This window comes from Elephas maximus, chromosome 26 (genome assembly GCF_024166365.1).
Source record: "Elephas maximus indicus isolate mEleMax1 chromosome 26, mEleMax1 primary haplotype, whole genome shotgun sequence".
In the NCBI taxonomy this organism is placed as follows: domain Eukaryota; kingdom Metazoa; phylum Chordata; class Mammalia; order Proboscidea; family Elephantidae; genus Elephas; species Elephas maximus.
This window is the reverse complement of record NC_064844.1, coordinates 13518699-13546032: the sequence shown is the minus strand read 5'-3', so window position 1 is coordinate 13546032 and position 27334 is coordinate 13518699. Positions and strand designations below refer to the sequence as shown.

Below are 27334 nucleotides of genomic sequence, written 5' to 3'. Positions count from 1 at the left end.
TGGGGGTCGTGCACGGGCAGAGATGTAACTAAAGTATGGCAGGTAGGGTACGCGCTGTGGGTGCCACTTGAGGAGGTGGCGCTAATGAGCAGTTTCTATTGGCCATAGCAGTTTCCATTGCCACGTTGAGAGATCATTCAGCAATTTAAAACTAATTGCCATAGGCACTATTTTCCATAGATAGCCCTCTGATCATGGGGAGCATCTTGGAAACTAGCTACCACAGGTCCAGAGCAGATTTGCAACTTGAATTCACTCAGAACTCAAGTTAAATCATACCTCCTCTAATGACCACACTGTCTATTATTAGGAAGAAATTATAGCTGAGTTTACCAGCCACCATTCAGGCAGATCCTTAGGGACAAAGGGAAACTCACTGGCATTTCTCTGCCAAAGCTGCATAATCACTTATCTTAGTTTCATAGTGCTACTGTAACAGAAATACCACAGGTGGGTGTCTTCTTTAAAGAACAGGTTTTTCCCCACAGTTTAGGAGGTATCATGGATTGAACCATGTCCCCCCAAAACGTGTGTCAACTTGGTTAGGCCATGATTCCCAGTATTGTGTTGTTGTCCTCCATTTGTGATTGTAATTTTATGTTAGAGGATTAGGGTGGAATTGTAACACCCTTACTAAGGTCACATCCCTGATCCAGTGTAAAGGGAGTTTCCCTCGGGTGTGGCCTGCATCACCTTTTATCTTACAAAAGATAAAAGGAAAGGGAAGCAAGCAGAGAGTAGGGACCTCATAACACCAAGAAAGACCAGGAGCAGAGCATATACTTTGAACCTGGGGTTTCTGCGCGGAGAAACTCCTAGTCCAGGGGAAGACTTGATGATGAGGACTTTCCTCTGGGGCTGACAGAGAGATAAAGCCTTCCACTGGAGCCGATGCCCTGAATTTGGACTTCTAGCCTACTAGACTGTGAGAAAATAAAGTTTTCTTTGTTAAAGCCATCCACTTATGATATTTCTGTTAGAGCAGCACTAGATGACTAAGACAGGAGGCTAGAAGTCCGGATTCAGGGCACTGGCACTGGGGAAAGAAAGATCCTCGTCTGTCTCAGCATTCTTTAGTTCCTTGGTGATCTTCATGTGGGGTGACATCTATTCTCCTCTGTTTGTGCTTCTTGTCTCAGCGTCTATGCTGCTCCTTGTACCTCAGCAGGGATTAGGTTTAGGACACACCCTATACTGATATGACCTCATTAACATAAGGAAAACTCTATTACTAATTGGAATTATATCCACAGGTATCGGGGTTAAGATCCCAACACATTTTATGGAGGACACATTTCAATCCATGTATATCCTGACTATAATAAGTATACTAAGTGATAGTTCTTAGCTACACTTTTCATGGGTACTATAAACATGGCATGGTATCAGACCTCGGCTAACTTCAGGACGAGGAAAGAGAATCAGCCCAAGGCTGACTCCTATAAGGTAGAGGTCAGGCATACCTCTGCTCACCAACCTTTTTACCAATTCTGACACCAGCTATTCCTCCCACGGCACCCTGTACTTCTCTGCTTGGTTTGATAATTTGTTGCAAAGGCCTCAGAGAATTCACAGACCGTACTCACAATTACAGAGTTTTTAGGGAAGTAACAGGTTAAAACTGAGGATCAGGATCAACTTGGAAGTTAACAGGAAAAACCTCAGGATACAGTTCTTCGATCAGGACAGCTTCTTCTCAGCTGTGCCTGCAGGTAGGTCTCTCAGCCCTTGGCCCTCAGCCTTTGGCCCTCAACCCTTGGCCTGGTCTCTGCCCTGCTCAGGCAAGGGTTACAAAACTCTAGCTCTGCAGCAAAGTTTCCGAAGGCTCTCCACTCTGCCAGGAAGTCTTCTGCTCGAAGAGGCATAGCTCCCTGGCTCCGTGGGCCAAGAACCCCACCATGCCACCCGGCACCGGTCTCCTGCTTCCCACTGTCTCAAACCGCTGCTGTCTACAGCATTACAGCTCTGTCTCCTGGGTTTAGGAGGTTCTCAGAGCAGTAACCCTGGGTCCAAAGACACGCTCCACTCCTGGCTGTTCTTAATGGTAGTGAGGTTCTCCCACCCCTAGCTTCTGGGATTGGCTCCCTTTAAGCCTAACAGGGTGGCAAAACTGACCAACCCCCTATAAAGGTTCCATGTGCCTTATTTGCATTAGAAAAACTGTCCAATCCCCTTCACGGGTCACAAGTACCTTATCTGCATAGTCCCATCCAATCATTTTGTGGGAGTCACAAGACCATGGCTAGAAGGGCCATATAATAGTAATTCACTGCTCCACAGGTACCAACGTCTAAATTTAATTTTGAAAATATATATGATCTACACTACAGCCCTGAGAAGGGTGTTATATATAATGAAGCAAAATAAAACAGTATGGTGTCACAAAAATTCAGGTGATTACCAACCCTGTGCATTTAGGAATCAAGTTTGAAAACCCGCCTATGAAAAAGGTGGAAAACGAGACATTTCAGCTTTCTTACTTAACTAGCTTGAATAATTTAATTCAATTTCATAACATGAATAGGAATCAATGACTGCTTTTAGCTTTTCTATTTTGGGTGAAAGGTAAGTCACTTTGACTACTCCTGGTAGTAAATTGCCAGGTAGAGAATTATTATATAAAATTCTGGGCTTTCTGTAAATGAAATTTCAGGTAGTGGTCAATTTAGGAAAATCTTCTAAAGGGCTTCATATAAATCAGCTGCTTGAAACTCACAAACCATGAGGTAACCGACACTCAGGCAAAGCAAATACAGACTGGTAGGTCATAAACAGTTCCTTCATACTTACATGGGCAAATAAATATATGCGCACTTATATCAGCCAATTTTAAACCGAATAGTTTTAATCATCAAATAACTTAGCCACCTGGTTAGGTCAAGACCAATCTGCAGACTAGAAAGGCTGTTTAAAAGGCAGGGCAGTGGCAATACAAGACTTCTTCCCTTTTTTAACCTTCCTGGTTATCTATGCTCGCATCTACCGTCAGCCCTATGTAAGGCGTGCCCCTAGATGCCCGCTCTTCAGGGGTGGGGGGGAATTATTCCAAGTCAAGAGATGGCGATTTCTGCTGAAGAGGAGAACTGGGAGGCATTGGCAAATCCCGTAGGGACATCTCAAACTAATTGAATCAGTTGTTTTTTTTTAAGCTTCCCAGGTGATTTTCAATGTGCAGCGAAGTTTGAGAATCCTTGTCATAGGTCAGTAGGTCTCATTTCAGAGCTCATCAGTCACCTGGAGATCATGGTTAAAATTACAGGGCGCTGGGCCCAATCCAGTTTCTGATATCAAAGATTTGGAGTGGGCCTGGTAATTTGCGTTTTAACAGGTTCTCAGATGGGGCTGGCACTGCTTGGTCCCGGGACTACATTCTGAGAACCAGTTTGTGAGGAATTTGGCTCTTGTTATTTTCACTGGAGTTCAATTGGGGGTGGCATGTTGGGGCGGAATGAAAATTGGTAGGATTGGGCCAGCTACCACCCCACCGATTTCAAAGCTGCAATTAAGGGCGAATGGTCACTTCCTTGCCCCTCCACTTTTCCTTAAGTCTATTTCACAGATTGAGGAAATCAGGGTACTTAAGGGTCACGTGAGCTGCCCGGCATTGGTCTAAACCAAAAACCGCTGCCCTCCAGTGGAGAGTAGGACTGCCCAAGGAGCGGCTGGTGGATTCCAATGGTGACCTTTTTGGTTAGCAGCCCAGCTCTTAGCTACTTCGCCACAGGGCTCAAGAGTTGGCCTAGACCCGAGTAAACCACCCATTTTAGCTGCCTTGACTCAGGCCAAGGTGCCCGGATCCACCCCTCCAGCTAAGACAGCTTATTTCGTTAACCTTCCTCTCCTTCCCCGCCCCGCTCCCGCGTCCTTCTGCGGCTGCGCAGGCCGCGCACACCAAGCGTTCAAAAAACGCCCCGGATGCGCTTCCTGCGGGGGTCAGGCGTGCTGCGCACGCGCGAGGCGCTGAGCCCACCGGCATGGCTTGTGCCAACTCTGTGGTAAGGACGAGCCTGGCCTCTGGCCTGAGCAGGGTGTAGGGGGAGCCCCCCACGACCCTGGACGCATGACTCCAGGCAGCCCCACCGGCACACGCCTTTCTTTACCCTGGTCCCTCACAGACTTTCTGAAACCGCATCTTCTTTACCTCTGTGTTGGAGGAAGCCGAAGAGGGCCAGTGAACCGGAAGTTGGCCCTGGCCCCCGACCGGAAGAGCAAGTTTCCCCCTCTTCGTCTTTTTTCTCACCCAAATTGAGGAAGACCCTGGGTGGCACGCTGGGGCAGTTCTACTCTGCACACGGGGTTGCTGACTCGATCGCAACTAACAAAAACAATGGGGTACTTTAGGTGGAACCCAAAATCCTCCCAGTTTCCTGAGTCAAGAAAATTTCCAGGTTCATTTGTACTGTAATTCTCATTTTTAGTATGAGTATTGTTGATTCCAGGCCATATTTTTTTACTAACATGAAAACTAGGTAATGTGGTGTTTCGTGTTACTCAACCGCGTATTTTTTGGGCCCTTCAAAGTCCCCTTCTTTAGCATGTTAATGCGTAAGTGTACAATTCGAATTAAAAAAAAGACATTTATCTTTTACTCGACAGCTATCTAAATCTCACAGTGAGAGTTTATAGGATACACGCACTTTAAGACCCTCCATCAATCTTAAAAACCTGAATTAAAAGGAAAAAAAAAATCAAGAATTCACCTTTATTTTTAGTTCCGGTCAACAAATATCACATTTTGTGAAAGGCAGTGTGTTTATAGGTGTGTCATTTTCATATGTTCTGTGAATTATACATATGCCAGCCTAAAAAGGTCTATTTTTAGAGATTATTTTAATGTGCATCTACTTCTGATGTTAATGCGTTTTAAGATACGTAAAATACTTATACTTGAATACACATTTACCGTGTGTACTATTTTATCTGACATGAACTCCAGGAAGGGGTGTGTGTTTTCTTTTACTTAACGAGGGGTTAAAATAGATTTCCTGGACTATATGCCGCTTTATCAAAGGTAAAGCAAAAATAAAGCCTCGAAAGAGAAAGTATGTCCAATACCTATTTTGGTTTCAAAAAATTGTTTTAATGGGCTCTCTCTTTTTTTTTTGACTGCTGCTTTTAGGCCGGGAGGGTGGATCTTAAAGATGTTTTTAGACCTAGGAGTCCCCTCCCCCCCCCCACTTCCCCCAGCTTTAAATGTGGTCACGCTAGGGTGGGACTAATCCTCAGGTGTTGATTTAGCAAGCCTTAATTTTTTTTTTAATCAAGGTAAACCATTCTAGAAGCAACTAATCTTGGGGCACTTAATCCCAATGGATGTGCTTGTGAATACCTTCTTATTTAAACATTTCTGATTAGCCTATTCATAGGGTTGCCCTGGATCTTTAGAAGATTTAGTTTAAAGCCTTACCCACCGATCGCATGAGCAGGAATGTTTAGAGTGTTTATGAGAAAGCAGTCCTAGGATGGCACAAAGTTCATTTTGACCTGATGAAGCAATTTGAAATAAGAGCAGCTCAACTAAATTCCTGTTTTGCCTTTTTTTGTTTGTTTGTTTTAATCAGTGGAATGTCCACTAGGTCAGTATTGTTAGCACATTTGCCACTTTGGGGCTAGGGTGAGGGAGAGAGCACAATTTACATAGATATGAAGGACTTTTTTCGTGGATCCGTTGTTCTGTTGGTAAAACCAGTGTATAATCTGAGTAGAGATCTGCTTAATATTATTGTCTTGGCATGTTTTTACTAGGAAGTGTATTAGGATGTTACTTAAAAAAAAAAGCCATTGCCATCAAGCCAATTCTGACTCATAGTGACCCTAGAGGACAGTGTAGAACTGCCCCATAGGGTTTTCAAGGGGTGGATGGTGGATTTGAACTGCTGACCTTTTGGTTACCAGCTGAACACTTAACCACTGCGTCACCGGGCCTCCTAGATGTTACTTACCCTTATGAAATTTGTAGATTGTGGAAGGGTAAAGTTGGTTCAGGTCCTTCGTAGTTTTTGTTAAGAAATCCATCTCATATCCAGATATGGGCCTGAAGCTAATACAATTTATGGAAAGCTAAGAGAGACGGTGGCACAGTGGTTAAGAGCTTGGCTGCTAACCAAAAGGCCGGTAGTTCAAACCCTCTAGCCGCTCCTTGAAACCCTGTGAGGCAGTTCTTCTCTGTCCTTTAGGCTTGGTTGCTATGAGTTGAAATCAGCTCCACAGTAATGGGTTTGGTTTTGGTTTTTAAGATGATACTGGGAGTGGGAGGTAGTTAGTAAAAGTCCTTATAGTGGCTTTTCTTTAAACTACAAGTTAGAGAGTACATTGCATGTCTTTTAAGGGTAAATACATGCAAACGTGGAATTTAAACCTTTAACAAGTGCTTTTATGTAGCCTACACTCTACAGATCTGTAATTGAAGATGTAATTGAAAGAGTGCGGAATCTATTTGCTGAAGAAGGCATAGAGGAACAGGTCTTAAAAGACTTGAAGCAGGTTTGTAGACAATACATGTTTCTCTCTCCTTTTTTATTTTTTTTCAGCTATAAAAAGTGGTAAATTTTAGTTTAGTCCTTACCCGTTCATTGTGCTATTAGATGACAATTAAATTAAAAATGTTCTAAAAAACAGAAATAATATGTCCCAATGATTTTTTTTTTTTTAAAAACAAACCATTTTTCTCTGCAGCTCTGGGAAACCAAGATCTTGCAGTCTAAAGCAACAGATGATTTCTTCAGAAATAGCATCCATTCGCCTCTCTTCACCCTTCAGTTGCCACATGGCTTGCACCAAACATTGCAAACATCAGCAGGTTGGATAGTAAATTAGTACTATTTGAATCTTCAGAACAAATTCCTTTGGTGGGGTTTTTTTCATTAGGGTAGTGTTTTTAAGGTGAGAAGGCTTGTTTGTACCTTATGGTGATTCCTGTTAAATAAACTGAGCGTGAACCATCACCCCATGTAACTATGATGAAAAAAATCAGTTTCTCAAATTGCTATTTTTTGTTTGTTTTTCGTGTCAAGTTTCACAAAAAGTGTTAAAGCCTTCAGAGGAACAAGTTGTATAGTTTGTGGGCTGTTGGAGAACCCACTGGTTCCATCAGAGAGTTGGATTGGGTCTAGTCAAGGAGGAATCCAGCCACCATTGCTTAGGCAGCAGACGGAAAGGCGCATGCCTGTGAGCGTGTGCACTGTCTCCTGCTCTCTCCTTTTCTGCGTTATAATCCTGTTAATGTATTGGAAACAAAACAGAGTTCATAAGAGTATGGAGATTATTCAGACTACTTTCTCTTCTGGGTATATAAAATAATGGCTAGAAATTGACCATACGCATTTTACCTTTATTTTTGGACTTCTTGAATCTAGATCTCTGCTTTTAAGGAAAATATTCGTCCACGGTGTATATGTATATATATATATATATGTAAACTGGAAATGACTTAGCTGATTAGATAAAAGTGGTACTGATACTCTTCTAGAGAGCCCAGGTGGCATGGTGGTTAGGTGCTGGTCTGCCAACGGAAAGGTGGTGGTTCGAACTCACCAGCTGCTCCTTGGGAGAGAGATGTGGCAGCCTGCTTCTGTAAAGATTTAAAAAAAAAAAAAAAAAGGTTACAGCCTTGGAAACTCTATGGGACAGTTCTCTGTTGTATAGGGTTGCAGTGGGTTTGGTTTTTGGTTTTGATACTATTCTGTCTTTCTAGCCTTTAATCTTTCTTTTCTCCTCTGGTTCTTACTGTATTTTTGCTGCTGTACTGGGTGTACCTGTGTCTACGGAGACATACACAAATAGGTTTTATTGAGTTTTACTGATATTCAGTAGACTGGTGTCTCTTAACAAGTGCAGGCAGGCTTGGGTTAGGTTGTCAGTAATAACTCGAGCGTTCATCGCATGCTCAGGTAAATTCACATGAAAATCACTTGTGCCAAGGTGAAGAGAAGAAGTAATAGTATCATTATTAAAGATGAGAGAATTTAAGTATGACAGCAATTATAATTTATAAAAATGAAATAAATTAACAATGAATATTGAATCACCAAACGTGAGTTTTACCCAGTACTATGCTTATAAAAATTACCCGTGGTTGTGTTAATTTCTAAATTGACACATTGAAACATTTTTCATCAGTTGTTGGGTTTTTGGGGCTATGCTTTCATTTTTAACTTATGGTTTTATCAGGACATCCCCTGTACTTCCATGTTTAAGTAACACTCTTCTTAACTTTTTTTCCCCTTATGTCTATCTTATTTATAAAGGAATTTAAAGATTTTTTTTTCCGAGGGGTGGAACAGAGGTGGTAGTGTGGAGAAGGAAACACTTGATGTCTTTTAGCCAAAGTCTAGTTAGACTTCTCAGGTTCTTTGTCATTCAGAATTGCAGTACTTGGTTTTGCCGCAAGATGGTAATATTACCAGTCATTTAAATCACAAGTCTTGCAGTTAATATATCTAGCTGGTTTTCACTCAGCATCTTACTCGATGTCTTAGAAGTTAGAGTAATAGAAATAATTGCATTTTAAACAAGACAATTTTTCTTTTTATTCTCTTCTACAACATTTATAATGAAGTGGTTCAAGAGGAAGTACGTGTAGTTTTTAAAAATGCATTATAGGCCTTGTTCCTCTCTTCATTACTAGCTACCCTACAATAACATTTTCCAAGTAAGTAGTGTCATAAAATTGAACTACTTCTTAATCTTAATGCTTAAGTGTGATTAAAATAACCTAAACTAATGTCTATAGCCTTTTTATCTCCTTTGATAATAAGTTCAAATTAGATCAGCAGTGGACTGAGTCATTCGTCTGTTCCACCACTTGCCCAACCACATAAAAAATCCATTTATTTAGTAGTTTCATGGATCTTTAGTTCTTATTTGGTCTTAGGACCCTATTATACTCTTAGAAATTGAGAACCCCAAAGGGCTGTTATTTATGTGGATTATAAATATCTATATATCATATATGGAAGCCCTGGTGGCACATTGGTTAAGTGCTACAGCTGTTAACCAAAAGGTCAGCAGTTTGAATCCACCAGGTGCTCCTTGGAAACTCCATGGGGCAGCTCTACTCTGTCCTGTAGGGTTGCTATGAGTTGGAATTGACTGGACGGCAGCGGGTTTGGTTTTTGATTATATATCATATTAAGGAGCCCGGGAGGTGCAGTGGTTAAAGCGACTGACTGCTAACTGAAAAGTTGGCAGTTCAAAACCACCAGCAGCTCCTCGGAAGAAAGATGTGGCAGTCTGTCTCCGTAGAGATTAACAGCCTTAGAAACCCTACAGGGTCGCTATGAGTCAGAATCGACTCGACCGCAGTTGGTTTATATCCTACTAGAAATTAAAACCGAGATATTTGAAAAAGTTGGTGTATTAATCAGTTTTAAAAACCTATTACATGTTAGCATAATAACACGTTTATGAAAAATAACAATTTCCCAGAAAACAACAAAAAAAATACTTTGTTAGACGAATGGCATTGTTTTAGTTTTTTATGCAGAGCTTTTTAATGTCCAGCTTAATATCTGCTTCTAAATTCAGTCCGTCTCGATTATGTTGTTTTGGTTTAAATACACTAAGAAAGTCTACCTCTTCCAGATACATAGTCAGAAAAGAAAAAAGTATTTTAATAGCTTTCTCAGATGGTACAGCACCAAAACTCCACACATGGTAGTTTCTGAGAGGTTAGCCACAAGGTGGAACCTGACACCATATTAATAAATTTTTCATAACATTATACTAAAATTCATTGCTTATCCTGCACTTTGAATGACTCTTTAACCTATGTGTCGATTTGTAGCATATGTTGGTTATTTGGAAAAGATTGGTTCACTAAGTTACCCAGTTGACACATTTGTTATACAAGGTAAAATCCTGTTCATTAAATATCGCCGATCATCTCATCACGAAAGTGTTTCAAATATGGGAAACCTGTCAAGCTTACTGTGGTAGATCTAAATTTTCCAAAATTCTGATTTTTGCTTAAAAGCTTGAGTCTTTTCTTTGGCATACAAATGCTGTCAGTTGTTTTCCTTGCAGTAATGGATACCAAAAAAAAAAAAAAAAAAGTCTGCCAAATGCTCCAGTCTGTATAACCATAGTTTCTGTCAGTTATTCCTTCATGTAAAAATGATGTTGTCATAGATTGAATTGCATCCTCCCAAAATATCTGTCAGCTTGGCTAGGTCATGATTCCCAGTATTGTATGATTTATCTGCCATTTTGTCAACTGATGTGATTTTCCTATGTGTTGTAAATCCTATCACTATGATGTAATGAGATGGGTTAGTAGCAGTTACATTGATGAGATCTACAAGATTAGTTAGTGTCTTAAGCCAGTCTGTTTTGAGATATGAAAAAGAGAAGTGAGCAGAGAGACATGGGGACCTGATAACACCAAGAAAGAAGCACTGGGAGTGTGTCCTTTGGAACTGAGGTTCCTATGCTGAGATGCTCCCAGACCAAGGGAAGACTGATGACAAGGACCTTCCTCCAGAGCTGACAGAGAGAGAAAACCTTCCCCTGGAACTGGTGTCCTGAATTTGAACTTCTAGCCTACTGGACTGTGAGAGAATAAACTTCTCTTTGTTAAAGCCATCTACCTGTGGTATTTCTGTTACGGCAGCACTAGATGACCAAGACAGAATTTGGTACTGGGAGTGGGGTGCTGTTCTAACAGATTCCTAAAATGTGGAAGCAGTTTGGAAGTGTGAATGGATAGAGGACCCAGAAGGAAGTGAGGAGAGCTGTTACATGGAGATGGCACAGGCTGAGAGAAGCAGCAGCAGCAGACCAGCATGAGACGTTGCTGGAGCTGACCCACAGAGCGAGAGAGCTGAGTGCCTGTGTGTAGGAGGCTTCCTGGCAGAGAGGGGTATCTCTGGGCACTTACTGGTGGAACTAGGCTTGCCGACCCATGGAGCAAGAGAGCTGAGTGCCTTCCAGCCAAAGTTTACTGGCAGAGTGGGGTGCCTCCAGGCACCTATTAGTAGAGCTACAGAGCTGGAACGCTTGCCCCAGCAGGGGAGATGTGGGTGTGCGGCCCGAGGGGAGGGTCTGAGGGACCAAGCAACCAGGAAGCAGAATCTGAAGCTATAAGGAACAGGAAGCCAAGCTGCCTCAGACTCAAAAGGTATGGCCTCAACCTCTGGTGGTTTCAAAGGGTGGAGCCATGGCATCTGGTGTTTCTAAAGGTGGAGTTGCCACTCAGATGGACTAGGAGAATGGTGCGCCTAAAGCCGAAGGAGCAGAGTGGCCACCCCAGTGGGCCTGGAAGGTGGAGCTGAAGCCCAGGGCTGAGGAGCCTCCAGTCACATTCCAGAGAGTGTGGCCAATACCTAGAGTCTGGAGGGCAGGGGTATCGTGTGAACGATCTCAGAGAACAGAGGATTATTTTCAGGCCTTGAGGGCTAATGTAATGTGTTCTGCTAACTTGTTTGGTGCCTGTTAATGTCTTCTTTCACTCCAGTTTCTCCCATTTGTAATGGAAATACCTACCTTGTGGCTGTTGCACCATTGTACTTCAGAAGCAGATAAATTGTGTTCTGGATTTCACAGATGAAGAGGAATTTTTGGATTTGGGACTTGTAGTTGATTTAAGACTTTTGCAATGACACGATGGGGTAAATGTGTTTTACATGTGGCAAGGACGTGAATTTTTGGGGGCCAAAGGGTGGAATGTCATGGGTTGAATTGTGTCCCCCTAAAATATGTCAGCTTGGCTGGCTCATGATTCTGAGTATTGTAGGATTGTCCACCATTTTGTCATCTGATGTGATTTCACTGTGTGTTGTAAATTCTGTCACCATGATGTAATGAGATGGATTAGTGGTAGTTGCATCGATGGTATCTACAAGATTAGATAGTGTCGTAAGCCAATCTCTTTTGAAGTATAATAGAGAGAAGTGAGCAGAGAGACATGGGGACCTCATACAACCAAGAAAGAAGCACCAGTAGCAGAGCATGTCCTTTGGACCTGAGGTTCCTGTGCTGAGATGCTCCCAGACCAAGGGAAGACCAACGACAAGGACCTTCCTCCAGAGCTGACAGAGAAAGTCGTCTCCCTGGAGGCAGTGCTCTCAATTCGAACTTGTAGTGTACTGGACTGTGAGAGAATAAACTTTCCTTTGTTAAAGCTATCCACTTGTGGTATTTCTGTTATAGCAGCACTAGGTGACTAAGACAGATGTTTCATGAAAAACAAGGATAAGTCTGCACCCAATTTAAGGAATCACACAAATGTTCTTCCTCCTACTTCTTGCTCTTCAGTGTGCTGAAGACGTGTTTTATGTTTTCTCCTCGTTTCATCACATGGAATAGGAAAGAGAAGTGAGTGTACGTGAGGACTGAAAATTTGGTAAAACTCCTGTGGTTTCATCAAAGACCTTAAGTGAAACTGTTTTCCGAGAGTAAGTGACAGTGGAGAAGACAGTGTCTGCTGCCTCAGTTCATGCTAAGGTGTCTGTAGTTTACTCATCATTGCTTTTGCATCATCCAAAAAAAGAAAAAGGCATGTATTGGTATTGTGAAAATAGTTCTGACCTGTCAAACACCCCGAAGTCTGAGGGACTACTGTACTTTTACGGTGGTGATATATGATCTGTAATCCACTTTTTTTTTTTTTAAATTTTTATTAAGCTTCAAGTGAACATTTACCATTCCAATCAGTCTGTCACATGTAGGTTTACATACATCTTACTCCCTTCTCCCACTTGCTCTCCCACTATTGAGTCAGCCCTTACAGTCTCTCGTTTCGTGCCAATTTTACCATCTTCCCTCTCTCTCTATCTTCCCATCCCCCCTCCGGTCGAGAGTTGCCAACACACTCTCCCGTGTCCACCTGATTTAATTAGCTCACTCTTCATCAGTATCTCTCTCCCCCCCACTGACCAGTCCTTTTCATGCCTGATGATTTGTCTTCGGGGATGGTTCCTGTCCTGTGCCATCAGAAGTTCTGGGGAGCATTGTCTCTGGGATTCCTCTAGTCGCAATCATACCATTAGGTGTGGTCTTTTAATGAGAATTTGGGGTCTGCATCCCATTGGTTTCCTGCTCCCTCAGGAGTTGTCTGTTGTGTTCCCTGACAGGGCAGACATCGATTGTGGCCGGGCACCAACTAGTTCTTCTGGTCTCAGGATAATGTAGGTCTCTGGTTGAAGTGGCCCTTTCTGTCTCTTGGGTTCTTAGTTGTCGGGTGACCTTGGTGTTCTTCCTTTGCCTTTGCTCCCGGTGGGTTGAGACCAATTAATGTATTTTAGATGGCCGCTTGTTGGCATTTAGGACCCCAGGCGCCACAATTCAAAGTGGGATGCAGAGTGTTTTCATGATAGAATTGTTTTGCCCATTGACTTAGAAGTCCCCTCAAACCAAGTTCCCCAGACCCCAGCCCCTGCTTCGCTGACCTTTGAAGCTTTCATTTTATCTCGGAAACCTCTTTACTTTTAATCCAGTCCAATTAGGCTGACCTTCCTTGTTTTGAGTGTTGTCTTTCCCTTCACCCAAAGCAGTTCCCATCTACAGATTGATCAATAAAAAGCCCTCTCCCTCCCTCCCTCCCTCCCCCCTTTGTAACCACATAAGTATGTGTTCTTCTCCATTTTTTCTATTTCTCAAGATCTTATAATAGTGGTCTTATACAATATTTGTCCTTTTGCAACTGAATCATTTCGCTCAGCATAATGTCTTCCAGATTCCTCCATGTTATGAAATGTTTCAGAGATTCGTCACTGTTCTTTATCGATGCGTAGTATTCCATTGTGTGAATATACCACAATTTATTTACCCATTCGTCCGTTGATGGACATCTTGGTTGCTTCCAGCTTTTTGCTATTGTAAACAGAGCTGCAATAAACATGGGTGTGCATATATCTGTTTGTGTGAAGGGTCTTGTATCTTTAGGGTATATTCCGAGGAGTGGGATTTCTGGGATGTATGGTAGTTCTATTTCTAACTGTTTAAGATAACGCCAGATGGATTTCCAAAGTGGTTGTACCATTTTACAATTCCACCAGCAGTGTATGAGAGTTCCAGTCTCTCCGCAGCCTCTCCAACATTTATTATTTTGTGTTTTTTGAATTAATGCCAGTCTAGTTGGTGTCAGCTGGAATCTCATCGTAGTTTTAATTTGCATTTCTCTAATGGCTAATGATCGAGAGCATTTTCTCATATATCTGTTGGCTGCCTGAATATCTTCCTTAGTGAAATGTGTGTTCATATCCTTTGCCCACTTCTTGATTGGGTTGTTTGTCTTTTTGTGGTTGAGTTTTGACAGAGTCATGTAGATTTTAGAGATAAGGTGCTGGTCTGAGATGTCATAGCTGAATATTCTTTCCCAGTCTGTAGGTGGTCTTTTTACTCTTTTGGTGAAGTCTTTAGATGAGCATAGATGTTTGATTTTTAGGAGCTCCCAGTTATCTGGTTTCTCTTCATCATTTTTGGTAATGTTTTGTATTCTGTTTATGCCTTGTATTAGGGCTCCTAGGGTAGATCCTATTTTTTCTTCCACGATCTTTATCGTTTTAGTCTTTATGTTTAGGTCTTTGATCCACTTGGAGTTAGTTTTTGTGCATGGTGTGAGGTATGGGTCCTGTTTCATTCTTTTGCAAATGGATATCCAGGTATGCCAGCACCATTTGTTAAAAAGACTATTATTTCCCCAATTGACTGACACTGGTCCTTTGTCAAATATCAGCTGCTCATACATGGATGGATTTATATCTGGATTCTCAATTCTGTTCCATTGGTCTATGTGCCTGTTGTTGTACCAGTACCAGGCTGTTTTGACTACTGTAGCTATATAATAGGTTCTGAAATCAGGTAGGGTGAGGCCTCCCACTTTCTTCTTCTTTTTCAGTAATGTTTTGCTTATCCGGGGGTTCTTTCCTGTCCATATGAAATTAGTGATTTGTTTCTCTATTCCCTTAAAGTATGACATTGGTATTTGGATTGGAAGTGCGTTGTATGTATAAATGGCTTTTGGTAGAATAGACATTTTTACTATGTTAAGTCTTCCTATCCATGAGCAGGGTATGTTTTTCCACTTAAGTGTGTCCTTTTGAATTTCTTGTAGCAGAGTTTTATAGTTTTCTTTGTATAGGTCTTTTACATCCTTGGTAAGATTTATTCCTAAGTATTTTATCTTCTTGGGGCCTACTGTGAATGGTATTGATTTGGTTATTTCCTCTTCGGTGTTCTTTTTGTTGATGTAGAGGAATCCAAGTGATTTTTGTATGTTTATTTTATATCCTGAGACTCTTCCAAACTCTTCTATTAGTTTCAGTAGTTTTCTGGAGGATTCGTTAGAGTTTTCCATGTATACAATCATGTCATCTGCAAATAGTGATAGCTTTACTTCCTCCTTGCCAATCTGGATACCCTTTATTTCTTTGTCTAGCCTAATTGCCCTGGCTAGGACTTCAAGTACGATGTTGAATAAGAGCGGTGATAAAGGGCATCCTTGTCTGGTTCCCGTTCTCAAGGGAAATGCTTTCAGGTTCTCTCCATTTAGAGTGATATTGGCCGTTGGCTTTGCATAGATGCCCTTTATTATGTTGAGGAATTTTCCTTCAATTCCTATTTTGGTTAGAGTTTTTATCATAAATGGGTGTTGGACTTTGTCAAATGCCTTTTCTGCATCTATTGATAAGATCATGTGGTTTTTATCTTTTGTTTTATTTATGTGATGGATTACATTAGTGGTTTTTCTGATATTAAACCAGCCTTGCATACCTGGTATAAATCCCACTTGATCACAAGGGTGTATTATTTTTTTGATGTGTTGTTGGATTCTATTGGCTAGAATTTTGTTAAGGATTTTTGCATCTATGTTCATGAGGGATATAGGTCTAAAATTTTCTTTTTTTGTAATGTCTTTACCTGGTTTTGGTATCAGGGAGATGGTAGCTTCATAGAATGAGTTGGGTAGTATTCCGTCTTTTTCTATACTTTGAAATACCTTCAATGGTAATGGTGTTAAGTCTTCTCTGAAGGTTTGGTAGAACTCTGCAGTGAAGCCATCTGGGCCAGGACTTTTTTTTGTTGGGAGTTTTTTGATTACTGTTTCAATCTCTTTTTTTGTTATGGGTCTATTTAGTTGTTCTACTTCTGAATGTGTTAGTTTAGGTAAGTAGTATTGTTCCAAGAATTTATCCATTTCTTCTAGGTTTTCAAATTTGTTAGAGTACAATTTTTCATAGTAATCTGATATGATTCTTTTGATTTCATTTGGTTCTGTTGTGATGTGGTCCTTCTCGTTTCTTACTCGGGTTATTAGTTTCCTTTCCTGTTTTTCTTTAGTCAGTCTAGCCAATGGTTTATCAATTTTGTTAATTTTTTCAAAGAACCAGCTTTTGGCTTTGTTAATTCTTTCAATTGTTTTTCTGTTCTCTAATTCATTTAGTTCAGCTCTAATTTTTATTGTTTGTTTTCTTCGGGTGCCTGATGGATTCTTTTGTTGCTCACTTTCTATTTGTTCAAGTTGTAGGGACAGTTCTCTGATTTTGGCTCTTTCTTCTTTTTGTATGTGTGCATTTATCGATATAAATTGGCCTCTGAGCACTGCCTTTGCTGTGTCCCAGCCACTTTTTTTTTTAATTAACTTTTATTAAGCTTCAAGTGAACGTTTACAAATCCAATCAGTCTGTCACATATAAGTTTACATACATCTTACTCCGTACTCCCATCTGCTCTTCCCCTCTTGAGTCAGCCATTTCAGTCTCTCCTTTCGTGACAATTTTGCCAGCTTCCCTCTCTCTCTATCCTCCCATCCCCCCTCCAGACGAGCTGCCAACACACTCTCAAGTGCCCACCTGATATAATTAGCTCACTCTTCATCAGCATCTCTCTCCCACCCGCTGACCAGTCACTTTCATGTCTGATGAGTTGTCTTCGGGGATGGTTCCTGTCTTGTGCCGACAGAAGGTCTGGGGAGCATGGCCGCCGGGATTCCTCTAGTCTCAGTCAGACCATTAAGTATGGTCTTTTTATGAGAATTTGGGGTCTGCATCCCACTGATCTCCTGTTCCCTCAGGAGTTCTCTGTTGTGCTCCCTGTCAGGGCAGTCATTGATTGTGGCCGGGCACCAACTAGTTCTTCTGGTCTCAGGGTGATGTAGGTCTCTGGTTCATGTGGCCCTTTCTGTCTCTTGGGCTCCTAGTTGTCATGTGACCTTGGTGTTCTTCATTTTCCTTTGCTCCAGGTGGGTTGAGACCAATTGATGCATCTTAGATGGCCACTTGTTAGCCTTTAAGACCCGAAACGCCACATTTCAAAGTGGGATGCAGAATGTTTTCATAATAGAATTATTTTGCCAATTGACATAGAAGTCCCCTCAAACCATTTTCCCCAGACCCCCGCCCCTGCACCGCTGACCTTTGGAAAAAAAAAAAAGACCTTTGAAGCATTCATTTTATCCCGGAAACTTCTTTGCTTTTGGTCCAGTCCAATTGAGCTGACCTTCCATGTATTGAGTGTTGTCTTTCCCTTCACCTAAAGCAGTTCTTATCTACTGATTAATCAATAAAAAACCCTCTCCCTCCCTCCCTCCCTCCCCCCTTCGTAACCACAAAAGTATGTGTTCTTCTCAGGTTTACTGTTTCTCAAGATCTTATAATAGTGGTCTTATACAATATTTGTCCTTTTGCCTCTGACTAATTTCACTCAGCATAATGCCTTCCAGGTTCCTCCATGTTATGAAATGTTTCACAGATTCGTCACTGTTCTTTATCGATGCGTAGTATTCCATTGTGTGAATATACCTCAATTTATTTACCCATTCATCCGTTGACGGACACCTTGGTTGCTTCCAGCTTTTTGCTATTGTAAACAGAGCTGCAATAAACATGGGTGTGCATATATCTGTTTGTGTGAAGGCTCTTGTATCTCTAGAGTATATTCCGAGGAGTGGGATTTCTGTTTTTTTTTTTTTTTTTTATGGTAGTTCTATTTCTAACTGTTTAAGATAACGCCAGATGGATTTCCAAAGTGGTTGTACCATTTTACATTCCCACCAGCAGTGAATAAGAGTTCCAATCTCTCCGCAGCCTCTCCAACATTTATTATTTTGTGTTTTTTGGATTAATGCCAGCCTTGTTGGAGTGAGATGGAATCTCATCGTGGTTTTAATTTGCATTTCTCTAATGGCTAATGATCGAGAGCATTTTCTCATGTATCTGTTGGCTGCCTGAATATCTTCTTTAGTGAAATGTGTGTTCATATCCTTTGCCCACTTCTTGATTGGGTTGTTTGTCTTTTTGTGGTTGAGTTTTGACAGAATCATGTAGATTTTAGAGATCAGGCGCTGGTCTGAGATGTCATAGCTGAAAATTCTTTCCCAGTCTGTAGGTGGTCTTTTTACTCTTTTGGTGAAGTCTTTAGATGAGCATAGATGTTTGATTTTTAGGAGCTCCCAGTTATCTGGTTTCTCTTCATCATTTTTGGTAATGTTTTGTATTCTGTTTATGCCTTGTATTAGGGCTTCTAGGGTAGATCCTATTTTTTCTTCCATGATCTTTATCGTTTTAGTCTTTATGTTTAGGTCTTTGATCCACTTGGAGTTAGTTTTTGTGCATGGTATGAGGTATGGGTCCTGTTTCACTCTTTTGCAAATGGATATCCAGTTATGCCAGCACCATTTGTTAAAAAGACTATCTTTTCCCCAATTGACTGACACTGGTCCTTTGTCAAATATCAGCTGCTCATACATGGATGGATTTATATCTGGGTTCTCAATTCTGTTCCATTGGTCTATGTGCCTGTTGTTGTACCAGTACCAGGCTGTTTTGACTACCGTGGCTGTATAATAGGCTCTGAAATCAGGTAGAGTGAGGCCTCCCACTTTCTTCTTCTTTTTCAGTAATGCTTTGCTTATCCGGGGGTTCTTTCCCTTCCATATGAAATTGTGATTTGTTTCTCTATCCCCTTAAAATATGACATTGGAATTTGGATCGGAAGTGCGTTATATGTATTGATGGCTTTTGGTAGAATAGACATTTTTACTATGTTAAGTCTTCCTATCCATGAGCAAGGTATGTTTTTCCACTTAAGTATGTCCTTTTGAATTTCTTGTAGTAGAGCTTTGTAGTTTTCTTTGTATAGGTCTTTTACATCCTTGGTAAGATTTATTCCTAAGTATCTTATCTTCTTGGGGGCTACTGTGAATGGTATTGATTTGGTTATTTCCTCTTCAGTGTTCTTTTTGTTGATGTAGAGGAATCCAAGTGATTTTTGTATGTTTATTTTATAACCTGAGACTCTGCCAAACTCTTCTATTAGTTTCAGTAGTTTTCTGGAGGATTCCTTAGGGTTTTCTGTGTATAAGATCATGTCATCTGCAAATAGTGATAGCTTTACTTCCTCCTTGCCAATCCGGATACCCTTTATTTCTTTGTGTAGCCTAATTGCCCCGGCTAGGACTTCAAGTACGATGTTGAATAAGAGCGGTGATAAAGGGCATCCTTGTCTGGTTCCCGTTCTCAAGGGAAATACTTTCAGGTTCTCTCCATTTAGAGTGACATTGGCTGTTGGCTTTGAGATGCCCTTCATTATGTTGAGGAATTTTCCTTCAATTCCTATTTTGGTAAGGGTTTTTATCATAAATGGGTGTTGGACTTTGTCAAATGCCTTTTCTGCATCTATTGATAAGATCATGTGGTTTTTATCTTTTGTTTTATTTATGTGATGGATTACATTAATGGTTTTTCTGACATTAAACCAGCCTTGCATACCTGGTATAAATCCCCCTTGATCATGGTGAATTATTTTTTTGATGTGTTGTTGGATTCTATTGGCTAGAATTTTGTTAAGGATTTTTGCATCTATGTTCATGAGGGACATAGGTCTGTAATTTTCTTTTTTTGTAATGTCTTTACCTGGTTTTGGTATCAGGGAGATGGTGGCTTCATAGAATGAGTTGGGTAGTAATTCGTCCTTTTCCATGCTTTGAAATACCTTTAGTAGTAGTGGTGTTAACTCTTCTCTGAAAGTTTGGTAGAACTCTGCAGTGAAGCCGTCCGGGCCAGGGCTTTTTTTTTGTTGGAAGTTTTTTGATTACCATTTCAATCTCTTTTTTTGTTATGGGTCTATTTAGTTCTACTTCAGAATGCATTAGTTTAGGTAGGTAGTGTTTTTCCAAGAATTCATCCATTTCTTCTAGGTTTTCAAATTTGTTAGAGTACAATTTTTCATAGTAATCTGAAATGATTCTTTTAATTTCATTTGGTTCTGTTGTGATGTGGTCCTTCTCATTTCTTATTCGGGTTATTTGTTTCCTTTCCTGTATTTCTTTAGTCAGTCTAGCCAATGGTTTATCAATTTTGTTAATTTTTTCGAAGAACCAGCTTTTGGCTTTGTTAATTCTTTCAATTGTTTTTCTGTTCTCTAATTCATTTAGTTCAGCTCTAATTTTTATTATTTGTTTTCTTCTGGTGCCTGATGGGTTCTTTTGTTGCTCACTTTCTATTTGTTCAAGTTGTAGGGACAGTTCTCTGATTTTGGCTCTTTCTTCTTTTTGTATGTGTGCATTTATTGATATAAATTGGCCTCTGAGCACTGCTTTTGCTGTGTCCCAGAGGTTTTGATAGGAAGTATTTTCATTCTCGTTGCATTCTATGAATTTCCTTATTCCCTCCTTGATGTCTTCTATAACCCAGTCTTTTTTCAGAAGGGTATTGTTCATTTTCCAAGTATTTGATTTCTTTTCCCTAGTTTTTCTGTTATTGATTTCTAGTTTTATTGCCTTGTGGTCTGAGAAGATGCTTTGTAATATTTCGATGTTTTGGACTCTGCAAAGGTTTGTTTTATGACCTAATATGTGGTCTATTCTAGAGAATGTTCCATATGTGCTAGAAAAAAAAGTACACTTTGCAGCAGTTGGGTGGAGAGTTCTGTATAAGTCAATGAGGTCAAGTTGGTTGATTGTTGTAAGTAGGTCTTCCATGTCTCTATTGAGCTTCTTACTGGATGTCCTGTCCTTCTCCGGAAGTGGTGTGTTGAAGTCTCCTACTATAATTGTGGAGGTATCTATCTCACTTTTCAATTCTGTTAAAATTTGATTTATGTATCTTGCAGCCCTGTCATTGGGTGCATAAATATTTAATATGGTTATGTCTTCCTGATCAGTTGTCCCTTTTATCATTATATAGTGTCCTTCTTTATCCTTTGTGGTGGATTTAAGTCTAAAGTCTATTTTGTCAGAAATTAATATTGCTACTCCTCTTCTTTTTTGCTTATTGTTTGCTTGATATACTTTTTTCCATCCTTTGAGTTTTAGTTTGTTTGTGTCTCTAAGTCTAAGGTGTGTCTCTTGTAGGCAGCATATAGATGGATCGTGTTTCTTTATCCAGTCCGTGACTCTCTGTCTCTTTATTGGTGCATTTAGTCCATTAAAATTCAGCGTAATTATAGATAAATAAGTTTTTAGTGCTGTCATTTTGATGCCTTTTCATGTGTGTTGTTGGCAATTTCATTTTTCCACATATTTTTTTGTGCTGAGACGTTTTTCTTAGTAAATTGTGAGATCCTCATTTTCATAGTGTTTGACTTTATGTTAGTTGAGTCGTTAGTTTTTCTTGAGTTATGGAGTTGTTATACCTTTTTGTGGTTACCTTATTATTTACCCCTATTTTTCTAAGTAAAAACCTAACTTGTATCGTTTTATATCGCCTCGTATCACTCTCCATCTGGCAGTTCAATGCCTCCTATATTTAGTCCCTCTTTTTGATTATTGTGATCTTTTACCTACTGACTTCCATGATTCCCTGTTATATGTATTGTTATTTTACTTTTTATTTTTTTTTTAATTAATCTTAATTTGTTTGTTTTTGTGATTTCCCTATTTGAGTTGATATCAGGTCATTCTGTTTTGTGACCTTGTATTGTGCTAGTATCTGATATTATTGGTTTTCTGACCAAACAATATCCTTTAGTATTTCTTGTAGCTTTGGTTTGGTTTTTGCAAATTGTCTGAACTTGTGTTTATCTGTAAATATCTTAATTTTGCCTTCATACTTCGGAGAGAGTTTTGCTGGATATATGATCCTTGGGTGGCAGTTTTTCTGCTTCAGTGCTCTGTATATGTCGTCCCATTCCCTTCTTGCCTGCATGGTTTCTGCTGAGTAGTCTGAACTTATTCTTATTGATTCTCCCTTGAAGGAAACCTTTCTTTTCTCACTGGCTGCTTTTAAAATTTTCTGTTTATCTTTGGTTTTGGCGAGTTTGATGATAATATGTCTTGGTGTTTTTCTTTTTGGATCAATCTTAAATGGGGTTCGATGAGCATCTTGGATAGATATCCTTTCGTCTTTCATGATGTCAGGGAAGTTTTGTGTCAGGAGTTCTTCAACTATTTTCTCTGTGTTTTCTGTCCCCCCCCCCCCCACCCGTTCTGGGACTCCAATCACCCGCAAGTTATCCTTCTTGATAGAGTCCCACATGATTCTTAGGGTTTCTTCATTTTTTTAAATTCTTTTATCTGATTTTTTTTCTGCTATGTTGGTGTTGATTCCCTGGTCCTCCAGATGTCCCAGTCTGCATTCTAATTGCTCGAGTCTGCTCCTCTGACTTCCTAGTGTGTTGTCTAATTCTGTAATTTTATTGTTAATCTTTTGGATTTCTACATGCTGTCTCTCTATGGATTCTTGCAACTTATTAATTTTTCCACTATGTTCTTGAATAATCTTTTTGAGTTCTTCAACAGTTTTATCTTGTTTTTTTTCCTTGGCTTTTTCTGCAGTTTGCCTTATTTTGTTTGTGATGTCTTGAAGCATTCTGTAAATTAGTTTTTTATATTTTGTATCTGATAATTCCAGGATTGTATCTTCATTTGGGAAAGATTTTGATTCTTTTGTTTGGGGGGTTCGAGAAGCTGTCATTGTCTGCTTCTTTATGTGGTTTGATATGGACTGCTGTCTCCGAGCCATCACTGGGAAACTAGTTTTTCCAGAAAATCCGCTAAAAAAAAAATGCAGTCAGATCCCTATCAGAGTTCTCCCTCTGGCTCAGGCTATTCGGATGTTAATGAAGCCGCCTGGGGAGGGTGGGGGAGGGATCAGAGAGATAGGAGAGTAGCACCTCAGAATATAGCCAGAGTTGCTTGTCTTGCTTGGAATGACTATTATATCTGAGATTTCCGTGGGGCGCGTCGCCTATGTGTGCTGTCTGTGTGGAGATTGCCCCCGGGGGGGTCTGGCCCACTGGAGTCACGGTCAGATCCTCAGCTGCCAGCCTGGGGCGGTGCACTCCCGACTCCAAAATCAGTTGCTGCCTCCCGGGGACTCCCCGTCCCGCCTAGACCGCGTCGCCGCACCGCCCCCGCGAACAGGCTGGGCTCCCCCCCGGGATCAGCTCAGGCGAGCGGAGCAGCTCCCCGTACCTATGCCGCGACCACGCGTCCCGGCTGGGACGCCACTCTCCCCACTCCAAGTCCCGTCACTGTCTCCCGGGGTCTTCTCCCACCGGCTGCGTCGCTACGCCGCCCTTGTGAACCGGCTGGCCCCCCCCGGGGTCAGTTCAGGGCGGTGGAGCGGCTCCCCGTGTTCCGGCCCCTCCAAAATCCCGGCGGGACGGTTCCCCGGCTGGGACGCTGCTCTCCCCTCTCCAAGACCAGGCACCGCCTCCCGGGGACTTCTACCACCGGCTGCGCCGCCACGCTGCCCGTGCGAACCGGCTGGGCCCCCTCCCGGGGTTAGTTCAGGGGGGTGGAGCAGCTCCCTGCGCCTGCTCCCCTCCTAAATCCCGGCGGGATGGCTCCCCTTCTGGGATGCTGCTCTCCCCGCTCCAAGACCAGTCACTGCCTCCCGGGGACTTTTCCCACCGGCTGCGCCGCCACGCCGCCTGCGCGAACCGGCTGGGCCCCCTCCCGGAATGAGCTCGGGGCTAGGGGTAGGCCCCTTGTTTGTGCCGTCTGCCCCCGGGCTTTGCCCCAAATGGGGCGCCGAAGGTCACCTGACTGGTACGCTGGCTGCAGGCTCTGAAAACAATCGCTGCCTCTCCGTATTTGTTTTTTCTCCGTCTCTAAATCTGTGTTTGTTGTTCAGGGTTCGTAGATTGTTATGTATGTGATCGATTCACTTGTTTTTCCGAGTCTTTGTTGCAAGAGGGATCCGCGGTAGCGTCCACCTAGTCCGCCATCTTGGCCCCGCCTCCTGTAATCCACTTTTGAGAAGGCAGTGGGGCTCTATTAATAGATACCTCAGAATAGCAACGAGGTGGATCGACACAGTGGCTGCAACAACGGGCTTGAGCATAACAACGATTGTAAGGATGGCACAGGACCGGGCAGTGTTTCGTTCTGTTGTGCGTAGGGTTGCTGAGTCGGAACTGACTCGATGGCACCTAACAACAACAGAATAGCAGTTATAAACTGGGATGTGTGTGTAGTGAGTCACCTGCCTATGATTGCCTTTTCCCAGGGTCCTTCCCATCAGCTTCCGTTATTTGGTCTTTATTGCAAATGGTCTTTTTAACGAAACCATCAGTCGTTATCATTATGGAAGGAAAGAAGAGGTAAGTAGGAACATTGAAACCTGTGGTGGCTTTTATCATTGAGCATTAGTACTCCTAAACTATAGGTACAGTGTGCCCATTTGTTCTTAGACAGATCTGGTGAAAATTTCAGTAGCGTCATTGGTTCTGTAGACAATGTGAAGGTTAGAATATTCAGTTTGTTCATCAGGAGACCTCCCTATGCTAACGCTTAGTCACAGAGATGAAACTGACCAGTCTTTGTTCCTTTTGAATCAGGTGATTTGGGTGTGAGGACTCAGAATGGTTCAAAGCAGGACCAGGAACTTTGAAACTCTTACCTGTCACAATGTATCAAAGAATTTTTTATGCTGGGTAGGAGAAAATATACTTAGAAATGTACATATTATTTTGCCAGATTTTCTTCAAAGTTTCCTAAATTATGTTTGTGGGATTGATTTTTTTCTATGTCATAAAACCTCATTGTGAAAATTAAAGTTAATGTTTTTGGAATATATACATGAAGTTATAAATTCTGATACTCTTAGTTTACATAAGAACACATATTCTGTTAAGACTTAATTGGTTATTAATGTTATCCTGAATATTTAAAAGAACGTTTCAAGCACCTTTAGTTGTGTATATAATTTGCGAGCATCCATCAATAGTGTACATAACTTGTGAATTTAGTATCAAATTAAATAGGAGCTACTTGAGACTTCACTCTAGAACTGTGTGAGTTCAGTACTTTTACTCCTATGGCTGTAAAGACATTTGTAAAACTCTCAGAGCTGTGTTTGATTTCATTAAATATAGCGCATTCTCCTTCAGGATTTATTGCAGGGTATTTAACAGAGGAAAATGGTTGCTGTTCTTCCTCAAGAAATTCATTTAATTGCTTCAGACAGTGTGTTAACAGATTTTTGTTTCCTCTCAGGCTGTGGCTTAAGCCGTAGCAGCTTGAGCTTTGCTCACTTCAGCTAATTAAGACTAATACCATTGTGTTTCTGCCACTCCAGTTCTTTCTAATTTAGCCTTTCTAAAGGAATGCCTGTGAGTAAGCAAAGCCATAGATGAACAAAGAATAAAAATAATTCACTGCTTCCTTAACCATCAGTCTTTGCAGCCTCACTTCTGTTACCTTAACGTGGAAAGAATGGCTAGTTTAAAAAACGTTTGTTCTTCTGAGCTGTTGGTTGCCTATGATGGAGCTGTCCTAGCATCCTAGAAACAGATATTTGGGTAATTTTCCTTAATGCTGTAAGTGAAAATCTGGCCATAATAAACATTACATTTAATGCAGCTGTGCTGCATAAACATGCTAAAAAGTTGTTTTTATAAAGAAAAGGCAAAATGACATTTTAACACTCAAGTTCAGCTGGGTGAAATGAACCTTGAGTATTTAATATTTGTGGTTACATCAGTGGAACTGAAATCCTTCTGTTGTGGGCTACGATTTAAAACATTTTTTAAAGATGTTAGATTGTATATCCAACAAGGTCAACTTTTTAGAGGTATTACAAGTGAAGGGACCAAAAAAATCAAAACCAAACCCACTGCTGTCGAGTCAATTCCGACTCATAGTTGTGACCCTATAGGACAGAGTAGAACTGCCCCATAGAGTTTCCAAGGAGTACCTGGTAGATTTGAACTGCCGACATTTTGATTAGCAGCCATAGCACTTAACCACTACGCCATCAGGGTTTCCAAATGAAGGGACAGTATAGAAAATTGGTAGATAATGAAGGAAAGACACATGGGTTTGCAGCTTTCATGCAGGTTGAGTTGAAGTTCAGGGAGTTTGTTCCTGTATTTTTCTCAGCAGTTGTACTTACTTCACATGCAGTCTTCAGAAGACCATTTATTCCTAAAACTTGTTTATCTAGCTGTTCTTGCTTACTTGACCAAAGTACTGTAAATAACTTTTCACGAAATGAATGAATTGGCATTTTTTATATTCTTGGTTATTATTTTTTTAATTTTTGGTGAAAATATACACAACACATATACCAATTCAACAATTTCTAAACGTAGAATCTGGTGACATAGGTTACATTTTTCACGTTGTGATACCTTTCTCCATGCCCTCTTCCAGATGATTTCACCACTGTTAACACACGCTCACTTCCCCCGAGCTTCTCTAACCTTTCAAGTTACTGCCATCAGTTTGATCAGATGTAGATAATTCTTTAAAACAGCGTAATACTCAAAGCAAACATTCCTTACTAATTTGGGTAATCTCTTTCAAGATGACTTCAGGGGATAGTTTTGGTTTAAAGATTTCCTCAAGGGAATAATTCTGAGGAGTGATTCAACATCAATGGCTCCAGAAAGGCTGGATTTTTTTAAAATCTGAAATTCTGGTCTACCTTTTTTCCCCTTGTGATCAAGATTCTGTAGAATCTTTGATCAAAACATTCAATGATGGTAGCAGGTACCATCTAATACTTCTGGTCTCATGGCAAAGGAGGCATTTGTTCATGTTAGACATCCATTCCAGTTTTTCTTCTGATTCCTGACCCTCCTTCTTTCTCTGCTGCTCCAGGGTAATAGAGACCAATCCTTGGACCTGGGATGGCCACTCGCAGGCTTATAAGACCCCAGGCACTATACAATGAACTAGGACCTAGAACAGGAGCACTAAAATAATACCAAGTCAGTTGACTGAAATGTCCCATGAGACCATAACCCTAAACCCCTGAACCAAGGAAACAAATCCCATAAGGCGTTTGTTTGTACATAAGCAGTATCAGCAGCTGTTCTTTGTTGTTGTGGTTGTAAAAATGCATATAACACAACATTTGCCAATTTAGCTTTTTTCAGGTTTATTAATATCAATTGCATTAATCACGTTGTGCCAGATTTCCCATCGATGGGAATAGAAACTACTTTC

General features: G+C 41.0%; 1 protein-coding gene across 2 annotated transcripts in view; it reads left to right on the top strand.

Moving 5' to 3' along the window:
• Positions 1-3974: 3974 nt before the first annotated feature.
• GTF2A1L (general transcription factor IIA subunit 1 like) overlaps positions 3975-27334 on the top strand; it is a 55520-nt gene continuing 32160 nt past the window's right edge. Inside the window, exons 1-3 of one of the 2 annotated variants that reach the window (XM_049870549.1) lie at positions 3975-3995; positions 6382-6483; positions 6676-6799. In XM_049870549.1, coding sequence (XP_049726506.1) covers positions 3975-3995; positions 6382-6483; positions 6676-6799 — 247 coding nt within the window. The remainder of the gene's footprint in view (positions 3996-6381; positions 6484-6675; positions 6800-27334) is intronic. The other variant, XM_049870550.1, reaches the window with a different exon arrangement.